Source organism: Mugil cephalus, chromosome 4, assembly GCF_022458985.1.
Source record: "Mugil cephalus isolate CIBA_MC_2020 chromosome 4, CIBA_Mcephalus_1.1, whole genome shotgun sequence".
Lineage (NCBI taxonomy): Eukaryota > Metazoa > Chordata > Actinopteri > Mugiliformes > Mugilidae > Mugil > Mugil cephalus.
This window is the reverse complement of record NC_061773.1, coordinates 6,965,647-6,993,488: the sequence shown is the minus strand read 5'-3', so window position 1 is coordinate 6,993,488 and position 27,842 is coordinate 6,965,647. Positions and strand designations below refer to the sequence as shown.

General features: G+C 44.0%; 1 protein-coding gene across 4 annotated transcripts in view; it reads left to right on the top strand.

The window, feature by feature from the left end:
- The window catches only part of cacna2d2a (calcium channel, voltage-dependent, alpha 2/delta subunit 2a), a 146,110-nt gene that overhangs the window by 114,137 nt on the left and 4,131 nt on the right, over window positions 1-27,842 (top strand). For 3 of the 4 annotated variants that reach the window (XM_047584226.1, XM_047584224.1, XM_047584222.1), the window contains 30 exons: window positions 5,530-5,580; window positions 5,860-5,959; window positions 7,205-7,366; window positions 8,518-8,628; window positions 9,232-9,310; window positions 13,126-13,175; window positions 15,419-15,508; window positions 15,706-15,774; window positions 16,357-16,431; window positions 16,534-16,608; window positions 16,751-16,822; window positions 16,966-17,037; window positions 17,228-17,289; window positions 18,671-18,747; window positions 19,859-19,873; window positions 21,710-21,770; window positions 22,423-22,520; window positions 22,722-22,812; window positions 22,917-22,979; window positions 23,130-23,233; window positions 23,354-23,458; window positions 23,674-23,765; window positions 23,875-23,922; window positions 24,035-24,106; window positions 24,194-24,346; window positions 24,486-24,538; window positions 25,761-25,816; window positions 26,486-26,609; window positions 26,925-27,034; window positions 27,228-27,310. In XM_047584226.1, the coding sequence (XP_047440182.1) occupies window positions 5,530-5,580; window positions 5,860-5,959; window positions 7,205-7,366; window positions 8,518-8,628; window positions 9,232-9,310; window positions 13,126-13,175; window positions 15,419-15,508; window positions 15,706-15,774; window positions 16,357-16,431; window positions 16,534-16,608; window positions 16,751-16,822; window positions 16,966-17,037; window positions 17,228-17,289; window positions 18,671-18,747; window positions 19,859-19,873; window positions 21,710-21,770; window positions 22,423-22,520; window positions 22,722-22,812; window positions 22,917-22,979; window positions 23,130-23,233; window positions 23,354-23,458; window positions 23,674-23,765; window positions 23,875-23,922; window positions 24,035-24,106; window positions 24,194-24,346; window positions 24,486-24,538; window positions 25,761-25,816; window positions 26,486-26,609; window positions 26,925-27,034; window positions 27,228-27,310 (2,473 nt within the window). The remainder of the gene's footprint in view (window positions 1-5,529; window positions 5,581-5,859; window positions 5,960-7,204; window positions 7,367-8,517; window positions 8,629-9,231; window positions 9,311-13,125; window positions 13,176-15,418; window positions 15,509-15,705; window positions 15,775-16,356; window positions 16,432-16,533; window positions 16,609-16,750; window positions 16,823-16,965; window positions 17,038-17,227; window positions 17,290-18,670; window positions 18,748-19,858; window positions 19,874-21,709; window positions 21,771-22,422; window positions 22,521-22,721; window positions 22,813-22,916; window positions 22,980-23,129; window positions 23,234-23,353; window positions 23,459-23,673; window positions 23,766-23,874; window positions 23,923-24,034; window positions 24,107-24,193; window positions 24,347-24,485; window positions 24,539-25,760; window positions 25,817-26,485; window positions 26,610-26,924; window positions 27,035-27,227; window positions 27,311-27,842) is intronic. The other variant, XM_047584223.1, reaches the window with a different exon arrangement.

Genomic DNA, 27,842 nt, shown 5'->3' with positions numbered 1-27,842 from the left:
TTCCATCTCTTAAAGCAACATTGTCAGACTAATATTTCTCTACCACTAATTAATTTTGTTGCAAATCTATTTCTTTTGTTGTTGTTTTTTTGTCTTTTTTTCCCCAAAATCATTTGCAAATAATTTTAGAGGGAGAACTGTAAATTTGGAGCATAAAAACGAGCAGCCAAAGTATAGAAATCTTGGCTGCAACACTTGCAATAATCAACAGAAAAGTGGAATAAATAAAAGCAGACAACATCTCTTTCTTCTGCAGGCTCCCTGGGCGCCGTCCTCCTATATTTTTTTTTTTATCTTAATTCAATCTTTATTCGCCTGCCACATCCACAGCAACACTAAGAGACCAGCAGTCCATAAAATAATAAGCCCATCAGCGCAACACAAATCCATGCACATATAAGGGCACTCACACAGGCACACACACACAGTACACTTCGGTAATTACTCTGTGGTTACTTTCTCTTTCTCTGCATGTATATCAAAAAGCTCGTCATCAAAAGCTCTCAATATGAGGTAAATCCGTACACTGGAGTGTAAGTATGCGTGCAAAATGTAGACAGTTCTGTATACACATCCCACTCATTATATACAATATATGCACGGGTGGACATCTGTCAAGACGCACAACTCAGTGTACAACAAAGTGTCCTGCAGACATAACGCAGCACCGTACAATGAGCCCAGCCCTCCATGTATCACATTACATGTATCTATTGCAAGCCTCTGAAATGTACGTGGCAAATAATTCCTCCGATTTAAATGTAATGCACAGCACTTTGTCGAATGGGTCAGGGTGCATAAACACAATCTCCTGAGAGAGTTACCCCCCCGGCGCAGTTAATGTATTGATTTTACAGCGCCGTGCCATGATAAAACTATTTCATGAATTCCAATGAGACTCCTTTTACCAGACTGCCACAAAAGAGGCGAAATACAATCACCACAACGCAGAATGCGTCATTGTGTTCATTGCTCGCATAATGCGTTTCTTTTAGATGTATGGGCGGCGGTGGCGGTGGCGGTGGCGGCGACGCCGGTGGTTTGTATGGGTGGGGCGGCTGTGAGAGCTGCTGTTTTAATCTCCTCTCACTTAGAGCACTGCCTCGTTCCACCTGAGCGTAAAGAGCACACATCTGTTACACACTCTCTATCTTGATTGTACATATTGTGGACACACAGATTTGTGATGGTGTGGACACGTTTATATCGAGGCATACGTGATTCGTATTATGGCTTTCTGGATTTTTTTTTTTTTTTTTTTTTTTTTTTTCTTTTTATCGAGTCGCAGCTGCTGTTTCCAGATTTGCTCTTCAATTTATAAGCTTTCTAATGTTTAGCAAAATGAAAAAAAAGCATTGGCCACTTATACGTCATAACATTATGACCACTGAGCGGAAAAGTAAATAACAGACCACACACCCCCACCCCATAGCAATGACACTCCACGATGGCAGCAGCCATCCCCAGCAGGATGCAGCCTGACACAGACACACACACAAACAGTTTAGGAACAAAAAAAACACAAAGAACAGCACAAGGTGTTGACCTGGCCTCCAAATTCACTAGATCCCAAACTGGTCAAGTGTCTGTGGGATGATCCACAGAGGCCCCTCCCCTCAAACCGTAGGACCCAAAGACAGCTTGATCCATTTGTGTTGTCTAGAAGATGTTTCGTCACTCGTCCAAGCTGCTTCTTCAGTTCTAACTGAATAGACAGAAATATGTGTGCACACATTTTGGCCAGAGAAGGCGTTTTGTGTCTGTTAACGTGTTGTCACAAAACCATTCATCATTCAAAGAATGTATCACCTAGATTAATCTGAACAGACTGAGTAATACTAACAGACCCTAGTCATGTCCCTAGTAAAAAAAAAAACCTCCTCACCAATCAGCTAAGTAGGAATCAACGTGGATGGTGAAAAATCTTAAAGAAAACTCAACTCCTTTTTACCTTTGTTTTTGGAAATATGTCCTCTGACGTAGTCACCTTATGTTGATCGTTGGATCCAAATAAAATAACACATCTCCATATAGATCTCAGTGTATATATTGTCAGAAATAAATGCATTGCTTCCCTGCAACACATAGTTATATGTGTTTTTAGCTGGACCTTGTCTTCTGGAAATGAAATACCTGAATGTGTTTCACAGGGTGTAATCAAGCTCAATTAAATTGCAACTGGCTGTACATCACTAGTTGGACTCAGATGGAGAGCTTTCACAGTCCACCTTCTCTAATGAGCTGCTCATGGAGTAAACAGCAACTGACATATTGCCATGAGAAATACAATAGCGAGTCCTGAAATGAATTGCTGTCACAATCTCAGAAGTTTCAGTGTCGGTGGTGAGATCAGGACCATAACTTTCAGAGAGTGGACCGAGAGGCTGCAGGCTGCAGGCTGGGGTGTGGTGTCTGCTGGCTGATGGTTTTGTCGCGGGGGGACAGAATGGGCGACAGGGCTCTGTTCAGCACCAGCCAGGCCCATCTGCTTGTCACCTGGCCTTGGCACGCAGGAGACTGGGTAATGACAGGGAAAGAATGGCATCAGTGGGCAGAAGCTGAGAGGTAATTACTGACTGGAATCCATGCAGAAACAACACATCTGGATCCATGAGTCAAAATGTGGAGAATTATACTCTGATACCGGACTCAATTCATGATTTTTATCTGTCAAAAACCGCAGAACCGCGTATCAGCCCGGAGACTGAAAATCCTTGACTCCATCCTCTCTGATCCTGATGTTCTCTGCTCAGAGGCATAGAGGAAATTCAATTGTACCCCAGGCAGTGGGAAGGCAGAAAAAGAAAGTGGTGCTAATACGCCAAGACAATCAGTGTGGAGGATCAGCCATGGCAGCACTATAGCTCCACTGTTGAGTGACGCTATCCTGGCTCATGTGTTACTCTTCCTTACTCCATCACTGCTCACACATTCTTCTTAAAGCCCATTACTGCTGATCAATGCTGCCTCTTTCACAGTTAGGGAGAAATGATCGTCTTGAAAGTAATATTTTCTCAGCGTATTTTAGGGCCACTGCTTGCGCAGTGCCTCCATTGTGAGGTTTTACATCGGTGCAGCTGAAGACGACCTATAATGACTGAGTAATACAAGTCTGCATTGCCTTATAATTAACATTTAGCCCCTTCAAAATAACTTGAAGTCCCATTAAAGGACTATTCTCCTCTATGAGAAACGGAGTGGCCGCAGAAGTTAATGAAATCCTGCAGCCGTCACCAAATGACCCTCGTTCAATCTCTAGACGGGGTGTCTCCGTCCGCAAGCCCGAGGCTGTGGAGACGTGGGCCACATTTTGACTGAGTTTCAGTCCTGCATCAATGATTGCTTTCACAAACCCCATCCGCTCAAGAGAAAGCAGCCCCCACTGTGTGGAGTCTCGGCTCTCTCCTCCTCTGCCTCGCGCTGCCTCAAATTAAGATTTCAGTAATTAAATTGATAAAAGTCATGCATGCCAATATGCCTCATGGTTCCAGACCTGATTTCATATACCACACAGTTGTGGAGAGCTGCGGAAGTTCTACCTTTGATGTGGCATTCTTTATTATTGAAAATAATTGGATTCTCCTTCCTCCTCCTCCAACTCTCTTACACACTCATGCATTTTTGCCTGTGTTAACTCTGGGCATGCTCATTTAATCGACCTCTTGAGAGGCGGCGCTGGTGCACGGTCGCCGTTCCTTCTGGGGTGGGGTGGGGGTTGAGCGGAGCAGAGTCCCGCTTGTGTCCGAAAAACGTCGTGGTGCCCTGAGAGACGCCGCCTCAACGCGAGTCAGGGGTCGTCCTCTGCAGGTTGGAGTGACTCCTGCCAGTGAGGGGGGAGCAATGGCGTAGCCTACTGGGGCTCCGATGCTCCGCGTCCGTATCAGCTTGGCCGAGCATAAGAAAAGAGCCTTTCTGGCCCACGGGCAGCTGGCTTCTCTCCACACTCAACGGAATGGCTGATAATCAGCAAAGAGAGACCTCTGATGATTGCTCTGCCTCTGCCTAAGACGTCTGCTAACTGCTCGCCCGCTCACTCCTCAGAATGTCAAACTAGGACTCATATTTTACTCCCTCCTCCTCCTCCTTCCCCGCGTGCCATAGAAAAAAGCCTATAATGTCCATCAATCTCTTACCTTCTTTGTATCGCGTTAATGTGAATTTAATTGCCGCTGGAAGACGCAGAGGGGATTTTTGCTTTCCCTCTGTATGTCATCCTCTATCAACATTGGACAGACGTTTATGTGCAGGACACAGGTTGCCTGGCTACCTAGCTCAGCGCTGTCTCTCGTTGGCCTACGCTGCGCGGCGGCGGGCGCACACACAGACCCCCGTGGCCCTATTTTAGAATTTGCTTGGCAGCTGAGGCATAATGGTCTTAAGCAGCTTGTACTTCCCCTCAATAAAAGGACCGCCAGAGTAAATAATGTGTTTGACGCCCAACTGATGAGTCATCAAAGGAACAGAATGCCAGCTTTCTCATTTTACTGAAAGCTCTTAGCTCAGCGCAGGCTCAACGCGGGTCAAGACCGCTCAGGCTGCTCCCTGACAAGTTTACATGAATTTCAAGTTGCTAAATATAAAGCACATCAGACTGAATCACCACTATGACGCATGAGGTTTAACGACATCAAATCAAATAATTAACAGCTCTTTTAGATGTCAGTTCTTATCCTAAAAGGGAATTAAAGCATAATTTTAGCTCCTAAAATGTCTATTTCATCACGTAATTGCAGCGTGTCTAATTATTTGTTGAAATAATTATGATCTTAAACCGCGAAGTAAAACAGTTTGAGGTAGGTTGCTTCATTACAGCAAAATAACAGTTGATTGGGAAAATCCTCTTCGATGATGTTGGAAATCAAACGTATGTAACATCACATGTTTAAAGTAAAATGTGCGGTGGCCTCGTGGTGTTATATCAGTGGCATCACAACAGACATAAAGAACTGGCTAATGTTGGACGTTATATAAATATTTATATTAGTATAAAGGTTTTACCGTCTGAATATCCAAAGCTTTTCTCATTTGAGCTCTTGTGAAAATAGCAATCAGCCCATTGGTGCTGACTAACAATTGCATCAGTCCTCTGTTGATGCAGAGTGAAAGATGTTTTTATTTTTCACGCCTTTCAGACCCATCGAGTCCTTTCAGAGGGCTATCTCTGCAGTGATGGCCTTTGTGGTGCCGACCATTGTACTAAATGTGTTATTATATACTTAGACCGTAAAACTGGTAATTACTTTGGCTTATGCAGTAATTATTTAGAGTAGACATTGTTATTTGGTAAAGAGGGATATCTACGTTGAAGTCAGGCTACAGTAGCTGCAGCCAACACTGAAGTATATAGCAACTTATTAACTCTTCTAAGCACATAAGCCTTTTTCAGTATTCCGTAGCTTAAGTGGCCTCAGCCGCGGCTGCGCCATATTATCGCTGCTCGGCTCATTGTGACTTTGGCTTCTTTCTTTGGTGCAATTTACAGAGATTATGGGACCAAATTAAAGCTTGCCCTTTGTGTCTTTTGTACAGGTATATCCAAGGTGCATCGTCTCCAAAGGACATGGTCATCATTGTGGACGTGTGAGTATTTTGCTCTTTTTTTTTTTCTTTTTTCAACTTTCCCCCCTGGCTGGAGAGTGCATCTCCTTCAAAGGGTGCTAGTGCCACCTGTTGGTCTGAGGCTAAAGTTATAGGAAGGTGATGGCTGCTCATCTTGTAACTTTTATTTAAATTTATTCCGTGACATGAATCTGTCTGTAGATTGAACGTATGTCCAGAAATATGGAAATGATTCTCAGAATTTCAACCTGTCTTCACGTTATTTGAGCCTCTAAGTGTTTTATTCCTTCTTGCCTGCAGGAGCGGAAGTGTCAGCGGACTCACGCTGAAGCTCATGAAGACCTCCGTTGTGGAGATGCTGGACACTCTGTCGGATGACGACTACGTGAACGTGGCCAGGGTAAGGAGAAGCTTGCTATTAATGATACAACTCACTCCTGGAAGCCACACAAACACTAATGTTTATGTTATTCATTAAGCAGGTGATAATCATGCAGGGAGTCAGCTAGTGGAGCAGTGTACTCATTCTGCTCCCAGTTGTTTGCTTATAGTGGAAACCGTGCAGTTCCCTCATTATAGCCGTGTTTGCTCTCCCTGCATCACCGTCGTCCGTGTGGGATTGTGCTCCTCTGTCTCTTTCACTCTCTGCTGATTGCCACATTTTCTATTAGGACTGATGTGTAGGAGAATATTAACGCTTTTCTAGTTTGCTGCAACACACACTGGTTTGCGCACGCGGACACACAGACACTTGTCCACTTGCCTCGGTGTGGTGGCTCTGTGTTTAGACTCCCTTAAGTAATCCCTCATAATCCATCGCTCTTAGCCACTGTATGCCTCTAAATCCCGGCTCTAAGAGCAAGAAATGAGCATGGTAATCTGGGTGGGAACGCATCTGATTTTCACCCCTGTAAAGAAAGTGAGGGCTTACAGAAACTTGCAGTTAATTATTATTTAAACTGAACTAAAAAAAAAAAATCATTAAACACCTAATTTTGTGTCTGCACACATCTGTGAACCTTTTGAGGGCGTGGTTTTAATGTTGTGGCTGATCGGTACTGTATTTCCTAACATTTTAAGAAGTGACTGTGATGAATATTGCATATGTTTGTCTCCCGGTTTAAATATGAAACAACACCTAACCCATGAGAAATGTCAGCTTTTCTCACACACAACGTTTTACATCAATCTGCTGGAAAATGTCAGTAGATTGTGACGTTGACCTTCAAGAAGAAACCGCATTCGAAACGTGCTATTACCGGCATCGCTGCTAATACTGCGATCACGCATAGACACTGCACGCTAGTACGCCGCATACACACACAAACACACATGCACAGGTTTAGGCTAATTTGGTGGATGAGATGAGACAGATGATATTACCTTGGCTGGGTTTCTGCTCGGTGTATTGCACTGGTGTTTTCAGGCGCACCTGTTCTTTGTGTGGAATTGTAATTACTAGTGTTTACTGCCAGCGAGAGAGTAGCAGGGCGGCTTACATCTGCACACACCCACGTCTGCATCCCACCGCACGAAAAATGACACAATCATACAGCGCATTTTAATTTTTTTGAAAGTATTTTTGAAAAGAAAAGCCAATGTATTGTCTGTGCACTCATCTGCGTCTTCATATGTCGCCTTCTAGTTCAATGAAAAGGCAGATGCTGTCGTCCCATGCTTCAGGACTTTGGTCCAAGCCAATGTTCGGAACAAGAAGATCTTCAAGGAAGCCGTCATGCACATGCAAGCCAAAGGAACGACGGATTACAAGTCTGGCTTCACATTCGCCTTTGAACAGCTTCTCAATGTAAGAGCCCAGAAAGCTTTCAGGGAAATACAATCCTTGTATGAATTTGAATGCATGAGCACTAAGACGCTAACGTGCGTTAGCTCCAGCGTGCTATCATTCGTCCTATCAGAGTACCAGGCTCACGTCCTAATCCAATCAATAGGTTTGCACGAGACAGTTCCAGAGCACTGTCGTTGTTGACGGTGGGCCTGATTATAATTGCCGTTGCAATGAAGTGACGCTAGCTTTTGCAGCAGCCAGCTCCGTGGTGAGGTCTGTCGGCAGCAGCAGGGGTCCACGTGCTCTCGACACAGGTGCTGCCTCAGCTCCGTATGCTGCTGTGTATTTTAGGAGACTGCCACCCTAATGGGCTCTGATGGGATGATTGATGAGCGCGGCCCAGAGGAGATCAGCCACAGACACTTTATATTCCTCTGGTGGGCTCCGAGGAACGGAGCCAAGTGTCCCGCCACCCTCCCTTTCGCCGGCAGAATGAGAAATAAAATGTCCCTTTTAATCGCTGTCTGTAGCAGCCTCGGCGCCGTGATTGGTGACAGAAGCATGGTAGAAATATGTAATTGGCGCTATATTATTTATCTTTATTAGAATCTTGTCAGATATACGCGCTGCTGGTCTGCATGTCAATGGCAGCTGGTGTTCAGGAGGTGGGTGGGGTGGGGGGTGAGGAGAGGCATGGAAATGGTTGTGAAAGTGCTTCAGAGACAACCAGATTTAATGCTAGAATAATGTTGTATACTTGAGAGGCAATTCTAAAATTATGCTAATATGAGGAAGCCTGCGCCTGCCAACTGAGGAATCTATAAATGTGTGATGAAATGCTAAGAATGAAAGCTAAGAGTGGATTAGATGAATCTGTTGCCACAACATGTAGGAAGAGAAGAGAAAGAATGGCGCGTGGAAATAATATATGGAAATGGAGACAAATAAACATATTGCGCCGCACATCCCAGCCTCCCCTCATGGGTACAGTTATAAACACTTCTATCTGCTTACAACATTATAAATAGTTACGCGCTGTCTTCCGTGTAGTTTTCTGTGAAAGGACTTGATGTTCTGGCATCCTCACCTTTCTTACATTTTCTTTAACCCTGCCTTGTTTTCCTTTCTTTCTTTCTTTCTTTGCCCGTGTGTCTCTTCATCTGCCACAGGAGAGCAGTGCCCCGAGGGCCAACTGCAATAAGATGATAATGATGTTTACAGATGGCGGCGAGGACCGAGCCCAGGACATCTTCGAGAAGTACAACTGGCCCAACAAAACAGTGAGTGTGTCCCTACAAGGCTGTTATGTTTCCATTGACTTGCTCTCCCCGCTCAAGTGATCATGCATGTCCAGAGACTGTCTAAGGAGTGCCTTTTCCCTCCCCGCCCCGTGTTTTTTGCTGACATCGTCTCATTAGCGCTCAGGCAGTTGCTGTTAGTTAAGCTGTCAGATGCCCCTTCCGAGGCTCCGAGCTTTCTGCGCTTCCATTATGGCCGGACTTTTTGTGTTTTGTTTTGTCAACCCTGTTCCATTTTCCGATCAATTTCTCTTTCTTTCTCTGTTTATCTGTCTTTTGTCGCTTTTGCTGCGGCCGCCAGCAGCTCTCACTTAGCCTTTATCATCGGATCCTGTAATATTACAGCCACTATATCATCTGCTAAGTTTGTGTCTTTGTCCATGTCCTGTTGTCGCATCCATCCCTAAATGTCCGGATGTCACTGTCTCACCAGTATTAATCATTTGTGTGATCGAGCAGCTTTGTGGGGTGTTGTTTTGCTCTGATAATGTTCTCCGCGCAGCAATTTTGTTTCTTGGCAGTTTTGATTCTTTATTAGGTCTAATATAAGTTTCCTTCATGTGATTATTTTTTTTTCTCCACCAGGTTCGTGTTTTCACCTTCTCTGTCGGCCAGCACAACTATGATGTTACCCCTTTGCAGTGGATCGCGTGTGCTAACAAAGGTGAGTGGATAAACGTATTCTTTGTATATAGGAAGCAGCCATGACTCCAGATGTTGCATGGTCTGCGGTTTGATCCAGAGCTCCTCGTGTCACATTAACATGTCAAAGTCGGGCTTAAGCAACACAGTTAATGTGCTGAGTTTAGGAGTTTATCAATAGACACATTCTTCCATGATACATCCACTCACATTGTGAAGTGGGGAATGCAATTTCCTCTCAGTCTTCAATTAATTAAAAAATTAAAACAGGTTATATACTATTTCGGAAACTAAGTGTCTTTAAAGTTCATGTTTGACCCACCACAGTTTGTCTCTCATCTAAATCCCAGTGTTTATGCACACAAGTGAAAGCTGCAGCTTTACTAATTTTGTGAATGACACATGAAGATGTGGCTAATTATAAGAGCAGCATTAAGCCACTGAATACAAGTCACAACACAGGCAGGATGTCTAGGAAAAGCTTTATTACCAATAACAGGAGACGCAGTAGCTGGCGATGAAAAAGTGACACCACAGAAAACTTACCACTTTCAAAACCTTTTACAGAAAAATGGGCCGAGAGGTTCTGCTGAGTTGGCATAACGATTATCTGTGGAAACTGGTGTTTCAGTGACTGCTCAGCCGGTGCTTAAAGCCCTATGGACAGTGTCCAACAAGAAAACATTTGCAACATTAAACTATGCCAAGGAACATGGAAAGAAGCCTGGTGAATTTTGGCAGCGCAGCCTTTGTTGAAGGGAAACAAAAATAGTTTGGTTTTCATCAGATGGTGTCCGGCAGCTTCCATAGTGACCACATGGTGCTGACCGTGAAGCGTGGATACAGATAGATGGCACTACTAATGCAAGTGTGTTTACACAATCACTGAATGAAGAGATTACTCCTGGTATCTAGACGAGTGGCAGGACAGGAATTCCCCAGCATAATAGTGATTACAAGCACACTGCGACAACTATGCAAACGTTTTTTAAAGGAGCGTGTGAGCTAGGACTTGGCCAAGCCCCCCAGACATGAGTCCAACAGAAAACCTCAGGAGTGTTTTTAAAACTGAAGGTAGAACAATGAAACCCCTCCAGCAAAGAGCAGCTGAAACGAGTCATCTGGCAGTATTGACAGTGATTGTGCCGTCCAAAAGTGATATCACTCACGCAAAGGCGAACCAGTGTGTCATCAGAAACGTTGGTTGACTCAGAAAACATTGAAATAAAAGAAGAAATCTCACTGCAACGGTTGTTGTAATCAGAACGTACCGTAATTCCTCAAACTATGTTTCAAATGAAATGGATTATTTTTCAAATTAAATGGAATAAATTGAGATGCTTTGTTGTCATGTAACATTTTACATATTTCTATATTAAGCAGTATGTAAAAACACCTTTGTTGTTTTTGTGGCGTTGTGGGGTTTAACATCGCATCTTGCCGCAGTCATGGACATTAACATCACTGATCCCAGTGTAACATCCATCACTGGTGCTGTCTGTGATCAGAGGTGAAACTGGCTTCAAACTTTCGTCTAGAAAATAAGATCAAGACTCTACATTCAGTCCGGTATTGAGTTATTCTTTGAATATTTTAGCAGCAAACAGGCCCTGGCCGACGGCCTGACAGCTCATAAGACTCGGGCGGCCTTTCTGTTCTTCACTTTGTCTGCACCAATTTCATCTTGGCTCATAAAAGCCCACCCCGACTCGCTGCGGTCGCCACGCTCAGTTTGGAGCACAGTTATTTTCTTAAACTCCTCTTCCTGTCTTTTGTGGCTTGATTTAATGTTGTTTCTCTGCGTTTATCTGAAGCTGCTCCTTTATGAAGGCTTTAGCTGTCAGCTGATTAGCTTATTGCCAGTGGAGCCAAGTGCTTCACAACTATCTCCCCAGAAGTTGTTATTAATTAGCAGGAGGAGTCTGGTAGAAGAATGATTACCGTGCCATCTCCCTGTCAGGCCCGGGGAAAGTCCAGGATTATGCCTCTGTGCCAACACGCTCTGTTCACGACTGCAGTGATTACCATGGTACTAAAGTCTATGCCAGCATAAGACAATAGCGTTGACACACCAGCCTCAATGGATCTGTCCTCTCATATCTTCAGTACTTATTACTCGTTGGTATCTCACTCCAGCAGAGCCAGCTCCCTGACACTTCCAGGCCCTAACCCTTCACCCGTGACGCGCACAAGTTTGACAAAACACAGTACCAACGCAAACATACACAACTCCTAGACCACTTGGAGATGTTGACTCACTTGAGCTGCAATTCCGGGAAGAACGTAACCTCTCTGTGACTCCGAGGACAAAGAAACCGTTTCTCCGTGCTCTCTCACGGGCGCCGCAACAGCATCCAAGACAGAAAAGAAAGTTATCTTGGAAAAACAGGTGAAATGGAGGATAAAAGCAGAGAAAGGATAACACTGCATCGATCATCCTAATACCAGCACACCGCCGCATTTAATCCGAAGCGAGAAATAAAATATCTCGTGAATTCACGATGGCCATCAATAGGAAGAGAAAGAGAAGTAACGTAAAGCACACCTTGAAATTAGCTTCACACATTTACTTTGTCTCAGTGAGATAAGAAAACCGGGTATGAATAGAAAGTGGAGCATGCTGGTATACGTAGGAGGGAACTGCAGCCTTATATTGACACAGCAGAGCATTTACTTTACATAAACACTAGATTCTTTAGAGCCTGTTTAGTGTTGGAATGAAAAGCAGATGATACAGTTTATTAGTGATTTTTTATTTATCCCGAGTCCAGTAGCTTCATCACATAGAAACAGATAGGAAAGATATTTATATCTTTCATATCTGTTTCTATGTGATGAAGCTACTGGACTCGGGTTATATGATAATACAAATATACAGTAGTATCAGTAGTCGGTTCAAAATGGACCCAGATTACTTCACAAATCTGAAGATGATGTTTGAGGACCTGAAGAGTGCCGAGACATTATGTAAATGGGGTTTTACTAAGAAATGGCATATAGATTAAGTTCATAATTGATCCGAACGCTAACCTGCGGAGATTTACATCACAGTATCATTTTACTCCTTTCGTTTTCCTCTCCTCAACTCTTAGCTGTCACATGCTAATGCACTGGGACAAGCAACTTCTCTGAACAAAACTAGAACAAATAGCTGTGACGTGTGTATCTTGTGTGTGTGTGTGTGTGTGTGTGTGTGTGTGTGTGTGTGTGTGTGTGTGTGTGTGTGTGTGTGTGTGTGTGTGTGTGCGCCAATGTGAGCAACTGACATGGCGCCTGCCTCCACACACGTGCTAATGAATGAGACAGAGAGGGAACATTTCAATGCTGTGGAAAAACTGCATAATGTATCAAAATAATGAAAGTTATCTCTGCCGCTTAACATTCCGAGGATGCCGCCTCCATTTCACGGCTCTTTGTATAAACACTCATGGCTTTAATAACTTGGGGAGCGGCATGGTTATTGACCCAGTCGGTCATTCTCCTCCATTCCTAATCAGCAGCAGCAGCGTTGCCTGGGGCTCAGCATTCCCTGTGAGCCTCCACATTTACATCCCACAGCACTGCCACGAGTGTAAAAGGGTCAGCGGCCACACGCTCTAATCACGCCTGCGTGACCCATCATCATCAGCTGGAGATGATGCCATTACATGTAGCTAATAACGTGGAGAGATTATGCTCCTGTCTGCAGATGGATCACTTTTGAACACAACGCGTTCTCTGTAATTCTTGGAAATGTCCGCAGAATATGATGCGTGCATGTACCTGTGTCGAGGCGTGCTGCACGCGAGCTTTCTGTTGGAAAAGTGTATTGATCCTCTTGCTCTTCTTCTTCTTCAGGATACTACTTTGAAATTCCCTCCATTGGAGCGATCAGAATCAACACCCAGGTAAGACATGTGGAGCGTGTGCGAGCTACTGAGTACGACTGTGAATCCACAAAAAGGACATCAAGCAGCATGTTCACTCTAATATCTGTGCTTGCTTTGATGATAAATACTGTAGTTGTGCTTTAATGTGTCCCATAACGCGGGGCAGGAGACTAAACCGCTGGATGAGAGCGGAAGTGGTAGCAGATTTACTGATGCCTCATTTCTATGAGGATGTATCTGGAAAAATAAGGCTTCTAGATCATTGTCTCTGACACATACACCTGCCTGTCACACGCGTGACGCCCCCCTCCCACTCCCACCCCGAACACACACAAATACCCCCCACCACCACCACCCTCCCACGAAGCACACACTTTTGCTTGAGGCACTACGATCTCCGAGAGGCCCTTGGGATAACCTCATTCCAGGAGCAGAAATTGACTCAGTTGTTCGGTGGTGGGGGAGCTACTGCTCACACAGCTCCTTTCTCCTCCCCTCCTCCCTCCTCCCCCAGCCCCGGTGAGCGATCAGGCCCCAGAATAGACTGTCAGCTGTTCCATTAACTCTGGCATATTTATATTCTGAGAACTGCCACTTACTCTAATAGGTTTTCTGAAGGTGGGTGACTACAGCTCTCTGTATAGGCCCAGAAGACACACTGGGGCCTTATGTTATTTAACCACACTCTACCTTTCCATATCACACACTCATCATGTAGTCTAGGTGAAATAAGATGACAGCATCCAAATCATAGATGGACTGATACTATATACTTCATCCAGAGCCACATGTCTGTGTTAGACCAGAGGTTTCAAATGTGCTTTATGCGCGGTTACGTCTGTGTGAACCTCCTCGCCCACTGTGGCGGCTTTGCGGAGGATCTCAGCGGTGCCACAACAACAGGCCAGGCATTAGTTGGGATGTTTGCTTTCAGAGGGGCCACACTGATGAGTTTTCTCCCCGCTATCACGGTTGTTACGATGCTCAGGGAGACGGCAGCGTTTAATCGGCGCTCAGGAATGCCGCCGAAGTCTATATGGCTCTGCTTCCTTTGGAGCACATATTTCTGGTCGCTGGCTTTTTATGTTTCCTAGATTGTTCCAGTCAGGCGGAAAATTTCCCCTATATCCCGTGAAAAGGTCTGGCTGTCACTGTCCTGATGGAATATCTCCCTGTGGCGCATTAAACTGGACTTTTATTGAGCTAATAATAGAATAGGTTACGCCTGTCAGCACCTCACTGTTCAGACGATGGAAAACAAACGGTCAGAAGCATAACACTGAAATAGCTGTGTGCTTATACAGGGCGCCCCTTTTGTGTATCAGAGATGGATGGTGGCAAGGGTCGGACGTTCGCTGTAACATTTCCATTTTCGCTGCTAAATGGATGGACTTTGTCATCATGTGAGAGCCGTTAATGTTTTAAAATGAATGTTTAATCCCAGAGGACCTGCTCGCTTTCTGCTGATCCTGATTTTACATTTGATTATATTGTGCTGATACCTAAAGATAGGCTTTTTGTCTCTCCGTCAGCTGAATGGGATGGCGAGAAGGAATTCGGAGCTGATGTAAATGTTGGTGCGAGTGTACGCAGTCACTTTAATTATAAAATGTCTGTACAATAACAAGGCACCGCAGGCTCGCGTTGTGATCGTCTTCTACCCCGGCATGATTTCCTTCTTCCACTGCGTGGTCCCTTCTCATGTCACGTTGCCAATTACACATCTCCAAAATGACATGGATCAATAGGTTATTTACCGAAAAAAAAAAAAAAAGACATCTCAGCTGCTGTACGAGGTGTCTCCAGAGAACAAAAGAATATAGTGAATATGATATATTGCTCGTGGACTTAACCCTTCACCCCAGTTCACGATCGCTGTGGGACATTCTCACAGTGCAAGTGTTGACAGTAGAGCCTCTGGGAGAATGGCGTGTTTGCACGTCGTGCCATTGACACCTCTAATGTGTTTTTAATAGCTCCTTCATAATGATGAAAAACGGCCTTGAGTGGCTCAGGACTGGGGGCTTTATGACTCGGCAGGGCCGGGATGCTGCTACTGCCGGTGGCCCGCTGGTTTATGCGGTGACGGAGACGAGGCCGGTCAGGGTCTTATAGTTTTATGACAGATGAGTGTTGGAGGGCTCTCCCAGCTCTTTGCTTTTAATGCCGGCACATGACATGGACTATAAATGTCTGTTTGATTACGTGTGTGTTTACAGTGGCCGCTCACGGTGGCGTGTCTGTTTTTTTTTTTTTTGCAGGAGTACCTGGATGTCCTGGGTCGTCCCATGGTGCTGGCTGGGCCTAGGGCCAAGCAGGTGCAGTGGACGAACGTCTACCAGGACGCTTTGGTGAGCGAAGAGTTTCAGACACTTTGTGTGACCTTCACGGTTTATCATTCTGAAAGAGTTCCTACAGATTTATTAGTGGACTGTCAGCGCCACTGTCAGTGCAGATTTATGTGTATATTAGCTTGAATGGCAATTGTGCGATGAATATATATTATTTAAAGTTCGTTTTAAATTTGGATTTCTGTATGTTTTATCAGGGTTTGGGCCTCGTCATCACTGGGACGATGCCAGTCTTCAATCTCACTGCTGATGTTGTGAGCTCTCGGGTAAAAACAACACAGTCAACACAAGATGAGGAGCTTAAAATAGCTTCAACCTTCACCTACACAGCAGGAAATTTGACTTATAGTCCAGCTCATCAGTATTATTATGGAAAAACTGCATTTTTATTGTCATCCAGGTGGGTGAGGCTATAGGAGGGTTTCAGGTTTTATTTTTACTCTCTTTCCTGCTGTTGGCCATCATCAATCATTTGTAATGATGTCCACCTAGCTGCTGCTGCTCTTCTAGGCAACACCTCCCCCCTGAGGTAACAACAGACACCACAGCGTCTCGTCTGTGGCATCTGCTAACACCCAGTGAGCGCAGACGCATCCAGCTTTCAGGATCCATGACCAAAGTATTTACTCTGAGCTTATCACACAGGCTTAAAGCAGCGATGTTGCTGCAGACAGACTCGGTTTAAGATAGAGTGCGAACATATGGACGTAATCAGATTGCAGTCTGAGACGGCACACAGATGCTATTAGCATGCTCAGAGCATAACTACCAGCTCCGCGCGATTCTCTCAAGCCGACAGGAGCGTGTGGATAAAATACTCACAGCTACTTTACGTCCTCTTCGTACAGAACCAGCTCATCCTTGGAGTCATGGGTGTGGACATTGCAATCAACGAAATCAAAAAGAAGACGCCTACATACAGAGTGAGCATGGTTTACGTTTAGTACCAGTGGTGGTGTGATTTAATTAATGACTACTGATGTTATTAATCGAGCAACTTCTCGGTTCACTCTTATGCTACACAGCTCGGCGCTAATGGCTACACCTTTGCCACTGATCCTAATGGTTACGTACTGTTGCATCCCAACCTACGACCCAAGGTAGGCTCCACTATGAACACTCTCACCGTCTATTCAGTTTTCTCATTTTGAGTCTGAATCGTGTTCCTGCTCAACTGATGTTCATCCCCCCACCCCACCACCACCATCCCTCCATCTTCCTCTGCATTCTCCTTCTTTTCAGATCATTAACTTCCGAGAGCCTGTCACTTTGGACTTTCTGGATGCAGAACTGGAGGACAGCAACAAGGAGGAGGTAAAAAAAAACAACACCCTGAAACATAATGACCATCACCTTTTCATATATATTTAATATTTTTATCTGTAACTTGTATTTCCATTTCTGTGTATCGATATGCCTTCTCACACTGCAGCTCCTCTCTCTCTCTTGCATTTTAGATCCGCCGACAGATGATTGATGGCAAATCAGGGCAAAGAAAAATCAAGACGCTCATTAAGTCAGTTGATGAGGCAAGTCATCAATATATGAGACTCAATCATGATCCAGTGTAGCACCTTCCTGAATGGTGCTGTTAGAATCTGAGTCGCTCAGTATGTTTAGTATGTTCAGTATGTTTAGCGTTTCTAATTACGGGAGGAAATATGCTCCGAGGATGTGACAAGGTTACTCATCACGGCCTGTTTGTGGTTTGGCCGACAGAGGTACATAGACGAGGCCATGCGGACGTACACATGGACACCGGTGGAGGGTACAGATTACAGGTAGGTTTGAAATCAAGTATGCACCACGTGACCTTCAGACCAAAAAAGACTGACACGATTTAAGCCTGTGAGTGAACTTTCATACCTACCATTTGTCTGTTTTAACTCAAAGATGACAGATGTTACTCATCAACAGACAGTGTTGGTGAGCTGTAGCTTCCATGTATCACACAACTGGGAAAAAAAGCACAGCTGATTACTCATTAAAAGCCCTCAACGGTCCTTTAAGCACGTGTTAATTGCATAGTTTATTCATGCCAAGACATGGTTGAACATGTAAGGTTGCATTATATGGTGCATCATAGTGGCATTTCCTCAAGGCAGCGCTTCACAAATGACACTTTATTATATTCAATAGTTCTACAAATGTCTGATTTGTGTTTGTGTTTTTATTATTAAATCTGCTGGCAGCCTGCCTGGTCCTCCAGGCGCAGTCCATATCAGACTTTTTCTACACAGTTCTATTAATATTGCACTCGATGGGAAATTCCTGTGTATTTAAGAATCCGGATGTGTCACTGTTATGAGTTGCTAGTGAAACATTTAAGCTCTACACACTCACTGTATGTGTCCTATATTAGCAGTAGAGTAGTGTTTGTGACTCATAGGACTGGTGACACTGGGGGTTTATTTTAACTTTAACTTTATACTATCATCCCAGTTCACAAGGTTTATTGTGCTACTGAATTGGATTGTGTTGTACTGACATATGCTTCTATTATTCTGACGGGGAAGCTAGGCTCAATCAGAGAAATTCAGTCCAGTGTAACAGCGCCACAAACTGAGATCCCACAGTTGAATTAGTAATAGCTCCAATAACTATGTGTAATAGTTACTGGAGGCGCCAGTCACAGTGGAACAGTTTTAGTCTTGTGGTTGGTTCTCTCTGCTCTCACAGGTGCTTTCTTTTTCAGCTGATTGTAGTGAAATGTCTTCACAGAACATCACACAGGTCGAGTTTTAGCCTTTGTTTTACATCAACCATGACCTGGATGACTTCCCAGACTTTCCACAGGGTCTGCCACACCTGCCACACTGTCTGACTTTACCTCATAAACCGCTTAGCTTAAACACTTTTTAACAGACACTTTTACACATTTAAATACTTTTTTATTATTGGTTTTGTTGTCATGTGGAGATGAATGTTGTGTGTGGACATATGTGTTCCGACATAATTCTCCATTCTTGTAGAAATACAGCGACAAATAAATGTCCTCATCCTTATTTTAATTGTCCAGCCTTATTGTAATTTGCTGAGAGGTTTTGGTCCTCCAGTAACTAGTTCTTACTGGCTGACTTCCCCGCCCACCTGCCCGTGTGCGTTTTAACATGTGCTCCCGTTACATGCTACTGATTTCGCGTGTCTGCCTTGTTTCCTCAGTCTAGGGTTGGTTCTCCCCACATATAGTGAGAACCACATCAAGGCCAACCTAAGTGACCAGATCCTTCAGGTGCAGTGTAAGTACTCTCGGGACTACCCAGCATCTTTCTCTCTCTGCCTCCTCTTCTCTTTCTCTCGTTCCTCTCTTCTCTCTCCTAAATATGACCTTGCGCTCTTATTCAGTCCGTTATCCTGGGTCTCCAACATCATCATAGGGCGTGTCCGAGCAGAGTCAGCCGCTCTGCCCCCTCCCCCTCCCCCCTCTCCTGCCCCGTCCTCCCTCCTGTACGCCCTCTGATAGGCAGGATCATACCCGAGTCCTCTCCGACTCCTCCTCTGCCCCCGTTCCCTCCTGTCTCCATGCTGTGCTGTAAAATGGTGATGTTTTTTCTTCACACTGGCTGAAGAAAAAAATAACTGAACTGACAGAAAGGTGAAAGCTGTGGTTTTACTGTGTTACTCAGGTGAAAATAATGGTGACCTCTGTACTATTATTTTTTTTGCCAAATGCTCTCGCCTCTTCTCCACCAAGTAATGATTCTGAAGCGTCTGTGTTTCAAGTATTTGATGTTCTGAAAACCTGTGAAAACACGCATGCTTTTCACTCCTTATCATGAGTTCTATGATTTGGGGATTTTCTTCCTTCTGTTATGTGTTTGTGTTTCTTCTTTTATTTTTTTTTTATTTTTTTCCGTTTGTCTGTGTGAGATGTTTCTCAGCTTTGGAATCATTCGACAGATAAACTCCCACATGGCCTCGGACACTGGCTTGTCAATTGTGGGAGTTTGGGTTTTTGTGGGTCTGAATGGGGACACATGTTGTCTCTCTCATTCTTTCTTTGTCCAGACCTTGTTACTCCCTCTTTTCCTGGTGATTTACTTTTTTTTTTAATTCTTTTTTTTTGTTCTGCCATTATTATTATTATTATCTCTTACAGTTAATGTCCTTTACAGTTTTTCCTTTCTTCCGTTGGTTTTCCGTTTCCTCGTTTGCTTTTGCAAATAAGATGTTTGCTCTTCATTTCTTTTTCCTCTCTTGTCTTGTTTGACTTTAATTGGTTTCTTTCTTTCAAGAAAACAATATTTTTATTCAAATAGTAATTGAATAAAATATTGTCTGTGATCCCCCCTTCCCACCCGATCCCCTGTTTCTTTTCTTGCTCACTCCTTCTCTGATGGATCCACACAGTGCCATACACCAAGGGCAAGTATACTCCATATTGGTCCACGTTCCCTACCTCTACTTCCTACTCCCTACCGCTTCCTCCTCCTTCCCACCCCTCTCGTCCTAAACCTCCCTCGCTACCCCCTCCCTCCCTCCCCTCACCTGTCCCAGCCTGCTTGCCTCTGTTCCTGCCCGTCTTGCCTCCAGGATTTCCTCCCTTTTTCCTCCTCTTTCCCCACCCTTTCCTCCCTTTATCCCTCCTCCTCTCCCTCTTCCTCACCCTCCTGCTGCAGCTTAGATCCCACATCTCTCACAACAGCTCCTCCAGTCCCTAACCTCACCCTCCTCTCCACATATCTGTTGCTCCAGAAGCAAAATAATAAAAAAAATAAACATATAAAAACACCCACTGTACTCAAGAAAGACAGATACTCATGTTTTCCGTTAAAATTGTAATTTTTCTCCCCCCACCTCAATCTTTCTCCTTCTGTAGATAACTCCAGTAGCGTCGTGTCTGCCTCTTCTCTCTAAATCTGTCTTTCACTCTCTTGCCATTTTCTTTGGCCATGTTTCTCTCCTCGTCTTCCTCCTCCATTTCTCTCTCGCTCTCTTTTTTCTCATAAATGTGTTAAAAGCTAATTCTGACGCCAGGGCCTAGGTATGCCGTTTAAAAAGATCCCTCCTTTTAGGTCGAGAACGAGATCAGTTTGAGACATATTGAGCTCTGCATAAAGTTAAAGATTTAATTTATGTTTTGATAATGTAGGAAAGTACACACGGTAATGGAAACATTAGCCTCACATGTAACAATGTACCAGCACATACATGGAGCTGTATTATATACGTCAGAGTAAATAGTGGTCATAATATTTTAACGTAATAACGTCATGTATATAAAAGTCTTGTTGTTTGTTAGCTAGGCCATCTGTAGCTGGAGACACTGAAACTTGCAGACCGACCCCACGGGGCTGAGCTGTGTCCTGCCCACCCAGGTCCTCCCATGTTGTCAGGTGTCAGGGTGCCGCTCGGCATGGCGCCTGACTCCTATGTCGTCCCTCTGTATTCCCTGTCTCCATCAGCTTGTCTCCCTCCCTCCTCACCCCTCAGACTGCCAGGGGCACGACCAAACACTTCCTCAGTAAACCTGACCCCGGATGTGCATGGCATTGTGGGCGGAAAACTACCTGGGCACTCTATTTTAGCCGTCTAAATGAATATTTACCTGCTGTACACAGTTACAGGTCACCACCTAATGAGAAAATGGCACGTTGGATTCACTGCTCTAGGCTTTAATGGTGATGGGTTGATATTTTTTGTGTTTTCTTTTGTCTGCGGTAGATTAACTGAAGTTGCCCTTCCACATGCCCTTCACAGTGTTATGCATTTCCTCCGATTGTGTGTCTGTCTGCGTCCTCTCCCCTGCCAGTCTGAGGGGTGACCTCTTCCATCAGGACCTTCACTCACCTCCCGTGCAATAGTTGGCCATGTTGATGCCTGCCTGAAATAAGAGCACTCACTGTGGGTCATCTGTCTGAGAACTTGCTTCCTGACGAACCACGTCGGGGTTAAGTCAGTTCTCAGACGTCCAAAATGTGTCAGATTGAACAGAGACAAATCGGAGAATCGTTGACGAACGAACAAAAACGAAACAAAAGGTGTGAGTGCTTGTGAAACAAAAGCAGTCGTCCATTGAGAGTCAGGTTCCATTTTAGGCACCATATTGGCTAACGCTAGTGTTCCCATGATACCTCAGTGTTGCTATGGTAAACTCCCTCCTGCGTCCCTGCACCTCTGAAGAACAGCTGCTGTTTACCCACAACTCCCCACTGCTCTGCCCACTGCTCTTCCTGGATAATCTTCCCCTTTCTGTTGCAGATTTTGAATCACTGCTGCCAAACAGTTTTGAGTCTGAAGGACATGTATTCATTGCTCCCAGGTAGCCCTGCGCGTGAAATGCTTGCTGTCATTGATCGTCATCCGTTTTTGGTCTTGTGCGCACATCTCTTGTTTGGTTTTGTTACCTCTCCACATTTCAACTTTTATATCTCTTGTGATCTTGAGTTGCACGGTTTGGAAGTTGCTGGTTTCATTCTGTGTGTGTGTGTGTGTGTGTACGCTAATAGTGACTTTTTTTTTTTTTTTAACGTGATTAGTTTTGTACACATTACAACAAAATACCCAAGACTCATTAGACCTTCTATGCATGTTGTTAATGTGGTGTTGCATGTTTGAATTACACAAATACATTTGGTTCAATGTAACATAGGGAATACTACACCGGATACTGCATATTGGGCAGCAAGCAAACAATAAAACCAAAAGCTTTAGCTGGCATGTGCTGTATTATTCATTTTTTTTGTTTTTGTTTTTTAATGGTTGTAGTCTTCAGCTGCAACCTGAACTCTGAAACACTGATGAAATCACTGTCTTTGCCTTTGTCCAGTCCACTTTTGCTGCTCACAGTAGCATCAAGTCACATGTGTACGGGTCCATGCATCTCCACCCTGTGTGTTGTGCGTCCCCTCTGTAAGGCACAAGTGAGAGTACAAGTTCTTCCTCTGAGCTAAGCGGCCTTGTCTGTTCCACAGGGAGTACTGCAATGACCTGGAACTGTCCAACAACAACACTGAGTTCCTGCTCAACTTCATTGCTCTTATGGAGAAGGTGACACCAGACTCCAAACAATGTGAGTTTTGTTGGTTTTAGTTAAGGAAAATGTAGAGTAATGTCAGTCGTGTTCTGGGTGCATTGGTGTAAAAGTATATCCAAAAACCTTGTTAATTATTAGTATTATCAGCTTTCATTGGTGCTATATTATACGTATATGGATGCATTACAGTTCACCTTTGTGTGTTTGGATTTAATTAACTCTCATGCTGTCTAATAGGTGACAATTTGCTTCTTCACAACCTGATTCTGGACACTGGCATCATTAGACAGTTGGTGGAGAAAGTGTGGAAGAATAAAGATTTGAACACGTGAGTAGGACCAGGCATCAGCACGAGGAGCACGTTTTGGGATTTGTTGAAATAAGTTTTAGATTTGAAGCCTGCCTCTGTCCTTTATCCGTCCTGACATTTAGATACGGCTTCCTGGCTGTGTTTGCAGCAACAGATGGTGGTATAACAAGAGTGTTTCCCAACAAGTAAGTGCACTCTCCCTCAAGGCTGTGTGTCTGCTTCGTGTTTCTCTTATGGTTGTCACTTTGTTAAAGTGGCACATTGTGTGAAAGGTGTAGCAGGAGACTCATACAGCAGGAATTTACAGCTCTGTTATCTCTGGTCTTAAATCTTAGGGCTGCAGAAACCTGGGAGGAGGACCCTGAGCCGTTTAATGCCAGCTATTACCGCCGCAGTCTCGACAACAAGGGCTACATCTTCCGAGCGCCTTATCGAGCAGGTGAATGATGCTCTTAGTCTTGGCTTATACAACTCACACGGAGTCTCGTAATAGCGTGGATCTTTGTTTTAAACCACCCACCCTCCTGGATTGTTTCTATATTTGTTTCCTTTTTTGCAGACGGGGACGAGCTGCTGAACCTCAACCAAGGAAATGACACCATTGGTATTCTGGTGAGCACGGCTCTGGAGATTACAATAGGAGGGAAAACCATCAAACCCGCAGGTGGGCTCACTTCTGCAATGGGAAACAAAATCCTTTTAATGACAGATGTTGAAGAAAGTGTTTCGGGATAATTACACGTCTCTGTTTGTCATTTAGTCTCTTTGTGTTTTTCGTGCTCTGCAACGATTAATTGTGCCTCAATGTGCATCTGTGCTTTTATTTTGTGCCTTTTGAATCGTAATGAATTTCTTTGTCTAACTTCTGTTTCTCCTCAGTTGTTGGAGTGAAACTAGACCTCGAAGTGTGGACAGAAAAATTCAAGATTCTTGCCACCAACCATACAGACAACCGTCAAAGCTCAAATACGGTAAAATATTTTTATTATTTTATATATGATATAAATAAACCATGACGACTACGTTTCAATAAATGCTCTTACGATTTTGCTGAATTTGTTTTGCTTTTCTCTGTGACAGTGTGGCCCAAACAGAGTCTGTGAAATGGACTGCGAAGCCAACACTGATGTAAGCATTGCTGTTAATTATGATTACTTCCTGTTCTCAGCTGGACCTTCCTCGTCCCAATATATTTCCCCAATACTTCCAATTAACGGTCTGTCTCTGTGTCCATGTGCAGGATCTCCTGTGCTACTTAATAGATGATGGTGGATTCCTGATCATGTCCAATCAGAAGGATGACTGGAACAAGGTGAAGATAATGAATTAATTTTCACACCGATCATAGCTTCTCTCTAATCTCTACTCTGAGCCTGACCAGCGTTTCTTATCTTCTCAGGCGGGCATGTTCTTCAGTGATGTTGACCCCTACTTGATGCACGCTCTCTACAACAACTCCTTCTACAACCTCAAGCGGTCATTTGATTACCAGTCGGTGTGCGAGCGGGTGCCAAACAGTGAAGCTGGAGCTGCACCCAGAGGAGTGTTTGTGGTGAGAACAAACAAAGATATGCAATAACACGTGTTGAAACTAAAGACTGACACATAGAGACACCAATGAATATTTGAGTTTTTTTTTCTTAAAAAGCATCTGTTCATACTCTTCTTTTACTTTTCCTCTGTGTACATAGCCCACAATTGCAGATTTTGTAAACGTGGCATGGTGGACATCAGCTGCTGCATGGTAAGATTTGTACATACATTCACAAACTGAAGAAAATCTAGTAAAGGAAACAAAATGCCAAAGTTTAAAGGGCTTGTAGATAGAAAGCTTAAATATTTTCACAGTGACATGATCATCTGGGAATGAATAAACTTCAAAGCAACTGATCTGCATTATTCAAGACAGACCGGCTCTGTGTGACGGTTTGTCTCAGCTCCTCCTAACGTCTTTATATCCAGACGGCAACCTCCAGGTCTGAGCGGTGAAGCACAAGTGCAAAAAACTGCAGTTCATCAAGTGACTGGTCCCCAAAGACCCTCAACAAAAGCCCAACTTTACAGCATTATTAAACATGTTTACAGCCTGGCTCAAAAAATGGTTTTGGTCTCGATGGTTTATTTTACTATTCGTGACAACTGTACGGGGAGTGAATCTTTTTCTAATTCGTTCGTTTAAGTTTTATTAAGGATTAAAATTCTGCATAATTAAGGGCGTTCCCGCTCTGAGTGACCAACGGTAGACTGAGCTAACTGGTAGCGGAGGGTCCAATGGGTGACGTCACAATGGGTTTGTCCACAGTCAATGCCACACACACATATCCGCCTGTGGGTGGAGCAAAGCTCATCCAACATGACCCCCGCGGGCTCCACCCACTTCATTTTTGAGGTTCAGAATCACGATGGGTTTGTCCATAGTATATACAGTCAGAGTTTATATCCCAGCTCATAGTAGCATATCCAGATTTGAATGATGCGTACAGACTCCTGCCACCTGCTGGTATGGAGGGTTATTCCCTTCCATGCATTCTTTGTGTCATGTTCGTTTGAAGAAAACCTTCAACCATCTATCTATCTATTATCTGTTATTGCTGATCATCTAGATGGTCACAAGGGGCTACTGGGACCTGTCCCAGCTCTCATTGGGTCAGATTGCCTCGGGCTAACACGTGGGAGGAAAACCCACGCGGGTACCTGGAGAACACTCCACGACCTGGCTGGTCATCTAAAATCACACTGGACCAGCATGTGGTTGTAACAGCACCTGGTTTAAAGATGGTTTGGTAGAGGTGCAGGATTCAGCATCAGAGCAGTATGTCTGATGTTATTTCTAGAGTTAGGTCATTTTAGCTCTGTTTGTAAAATGTCATTGTTATTGCCCATTGATAAAAGGACAGTAATCAATGACTCCATTGTGTTGTCCTATAATTATTCCAAATATATATTGACACCTCTTGTCTCCACAGGTCCCTGTTCCAACAGTTCATATATGGACTGGCTTATCACAGTTGGTTTGTCACAGGTGAGTGAAAACAGGACCTCAAATCAATGAGTGTTCATCCAGTGCTTTACTTGTTTTGTTCAGTTACAATTTTCAGACACCAAGCTTTGCAGTTCACAAACAAAAATCAGAAACAGGCTTTAAATTAAATGAATTGGCAGCAGATATACACCGATGAGCCACAACATTAAAACCACTGACAGACATAAATACCGCTGACCATCTTGTGACAGTTGGGAAACTTTTGGACCTGGCATTCATGTGGATGTTACTTAGACACATGTACCACCCACCTAGACCAGACCAGACACCCCATTGTTGACTATATCCCAAACTGATCAGGTATCTGTGGGATAATCCACAGAGGCCCCTCCCCTCAAAGACCCCCACCAACAACACCACAGGACACCCTCAGTGGACCCATGTCCATTCTCTGATTCTCTGATCTGTTTTTGAGACACAAGGGAGACCTACACAATATTAGGAAGATGGTCATAATGTTATGTCCAATCAGTGTAATTCAGCAACAGTTTACTTTCTTTTTAAATATGTATAGGACTGATGACACGGAGGGGTTTTATAGCTTTGTTTCAGTGTAGAGATATACGAGCATATCCTTAGGGATCACTTTCAAAATCACATCTTATAAATCAGCTGAAGTGACAAGTGTCTCCTCGTGTCTCGCTGCAGATGAGGTGGATGCAGATGGAATCGACTCTAAAGAGAGGAGCTGTGTAATGATCCAGACGCAGTACTACTTAAGTAATCTCACCAGCTCCTACAACATACTGCAAGACTGTGGTAACTGCTCCAGGTCTGTACGCATGACAAAGCACTCGCCTAATCACGCATGCATGCGCCCACACATAAACACAGCGAAGAATCACGCTGTGACAGAGACACAATTAGCAAGACAGATTCATCTTTCGGTCGGAGTTAATAAACTCCGCTGATGATTAAGCCATATCAGCTTTAATGAAATGGTCATATCATTGGCTAAATGAGCCTTATAAGACTGTCTCATGAATCTCACTGATCCATTAGCAAATGAGTGTGTGATGTAAGCGAGCAGAGAGGGGGGGGTTGTTGACGGAGCTCTCTCCCTCTCCCTTCCTCTATTTCTCTGCAGGCTGATTCATGCCAAGAGGATAAACAACACCAACTTGCTGTTTGTGGTAGCAGAAAAGATGCCGTGCAACACCTGTGAGATAGAGAAGCTGTCCCAGGACGTGGAGGAGTGTATCCTTTTTACCACATTGTACACCAGCTGACACTGAAGAGCACACACTCTCTGGTCTAGATTGTAACTCTTTATATAACCACACATCACTCTTCATTTTAGGGTTATTTTTATCATGATGGCCGTTTGCATCTCTAGGAGTCAGTGTCCTGACCGACGATGAAATATTTCCTTAAATGTGTCCATTTTCAGTCAAGGAGGAAAATCCATGTGAAGAAATGCCAGTGGCGCGCTATCGAAAAGGACCCTCCACCTGCTTCGACAATAACGTTGCTGTAAGATTGTCAGATATCACAACATCAGAGCCGTGCGATGAGTCAGCATTTACTCCCTAATGAGTCATACGTAGTTGACAAGTATTTGTCTCATTCCTGTTTGCTGTGCAGCCACCAGCTCCTGGTTTTTCAGACCCTGTTGAGTTTGGTCTGTCCTGGGGGTTAGTTTACAGTGTGAAAATTGGCTTAATCTTTTAATTCAAATAATATGTTACATTATATCATGTAGTTGTTCTCATGAGTCATAGCCTCAAGATTTTTTTTTTAAGATTTGAGCTTGTAAATCAGTGCCATTGTTAATTGTGGGGAGATTTTTTACAAAGCAAAATTTTGAATAAGAAAAGTGTCATGAATTAAAACATCGTATTAAGGCTACATGTGGTTTATAAATACCTGACTACAAGCCTTATTGTCGTTTGACTCTTGAAAGGGTTTCTCAGCGCCCCCTGGTGCACAAATCATGTACCTGCGACACTATTTCTGTATAAAATAATGTTGATTGAGTGGATATTGATCAGCTCTATTGGTAATA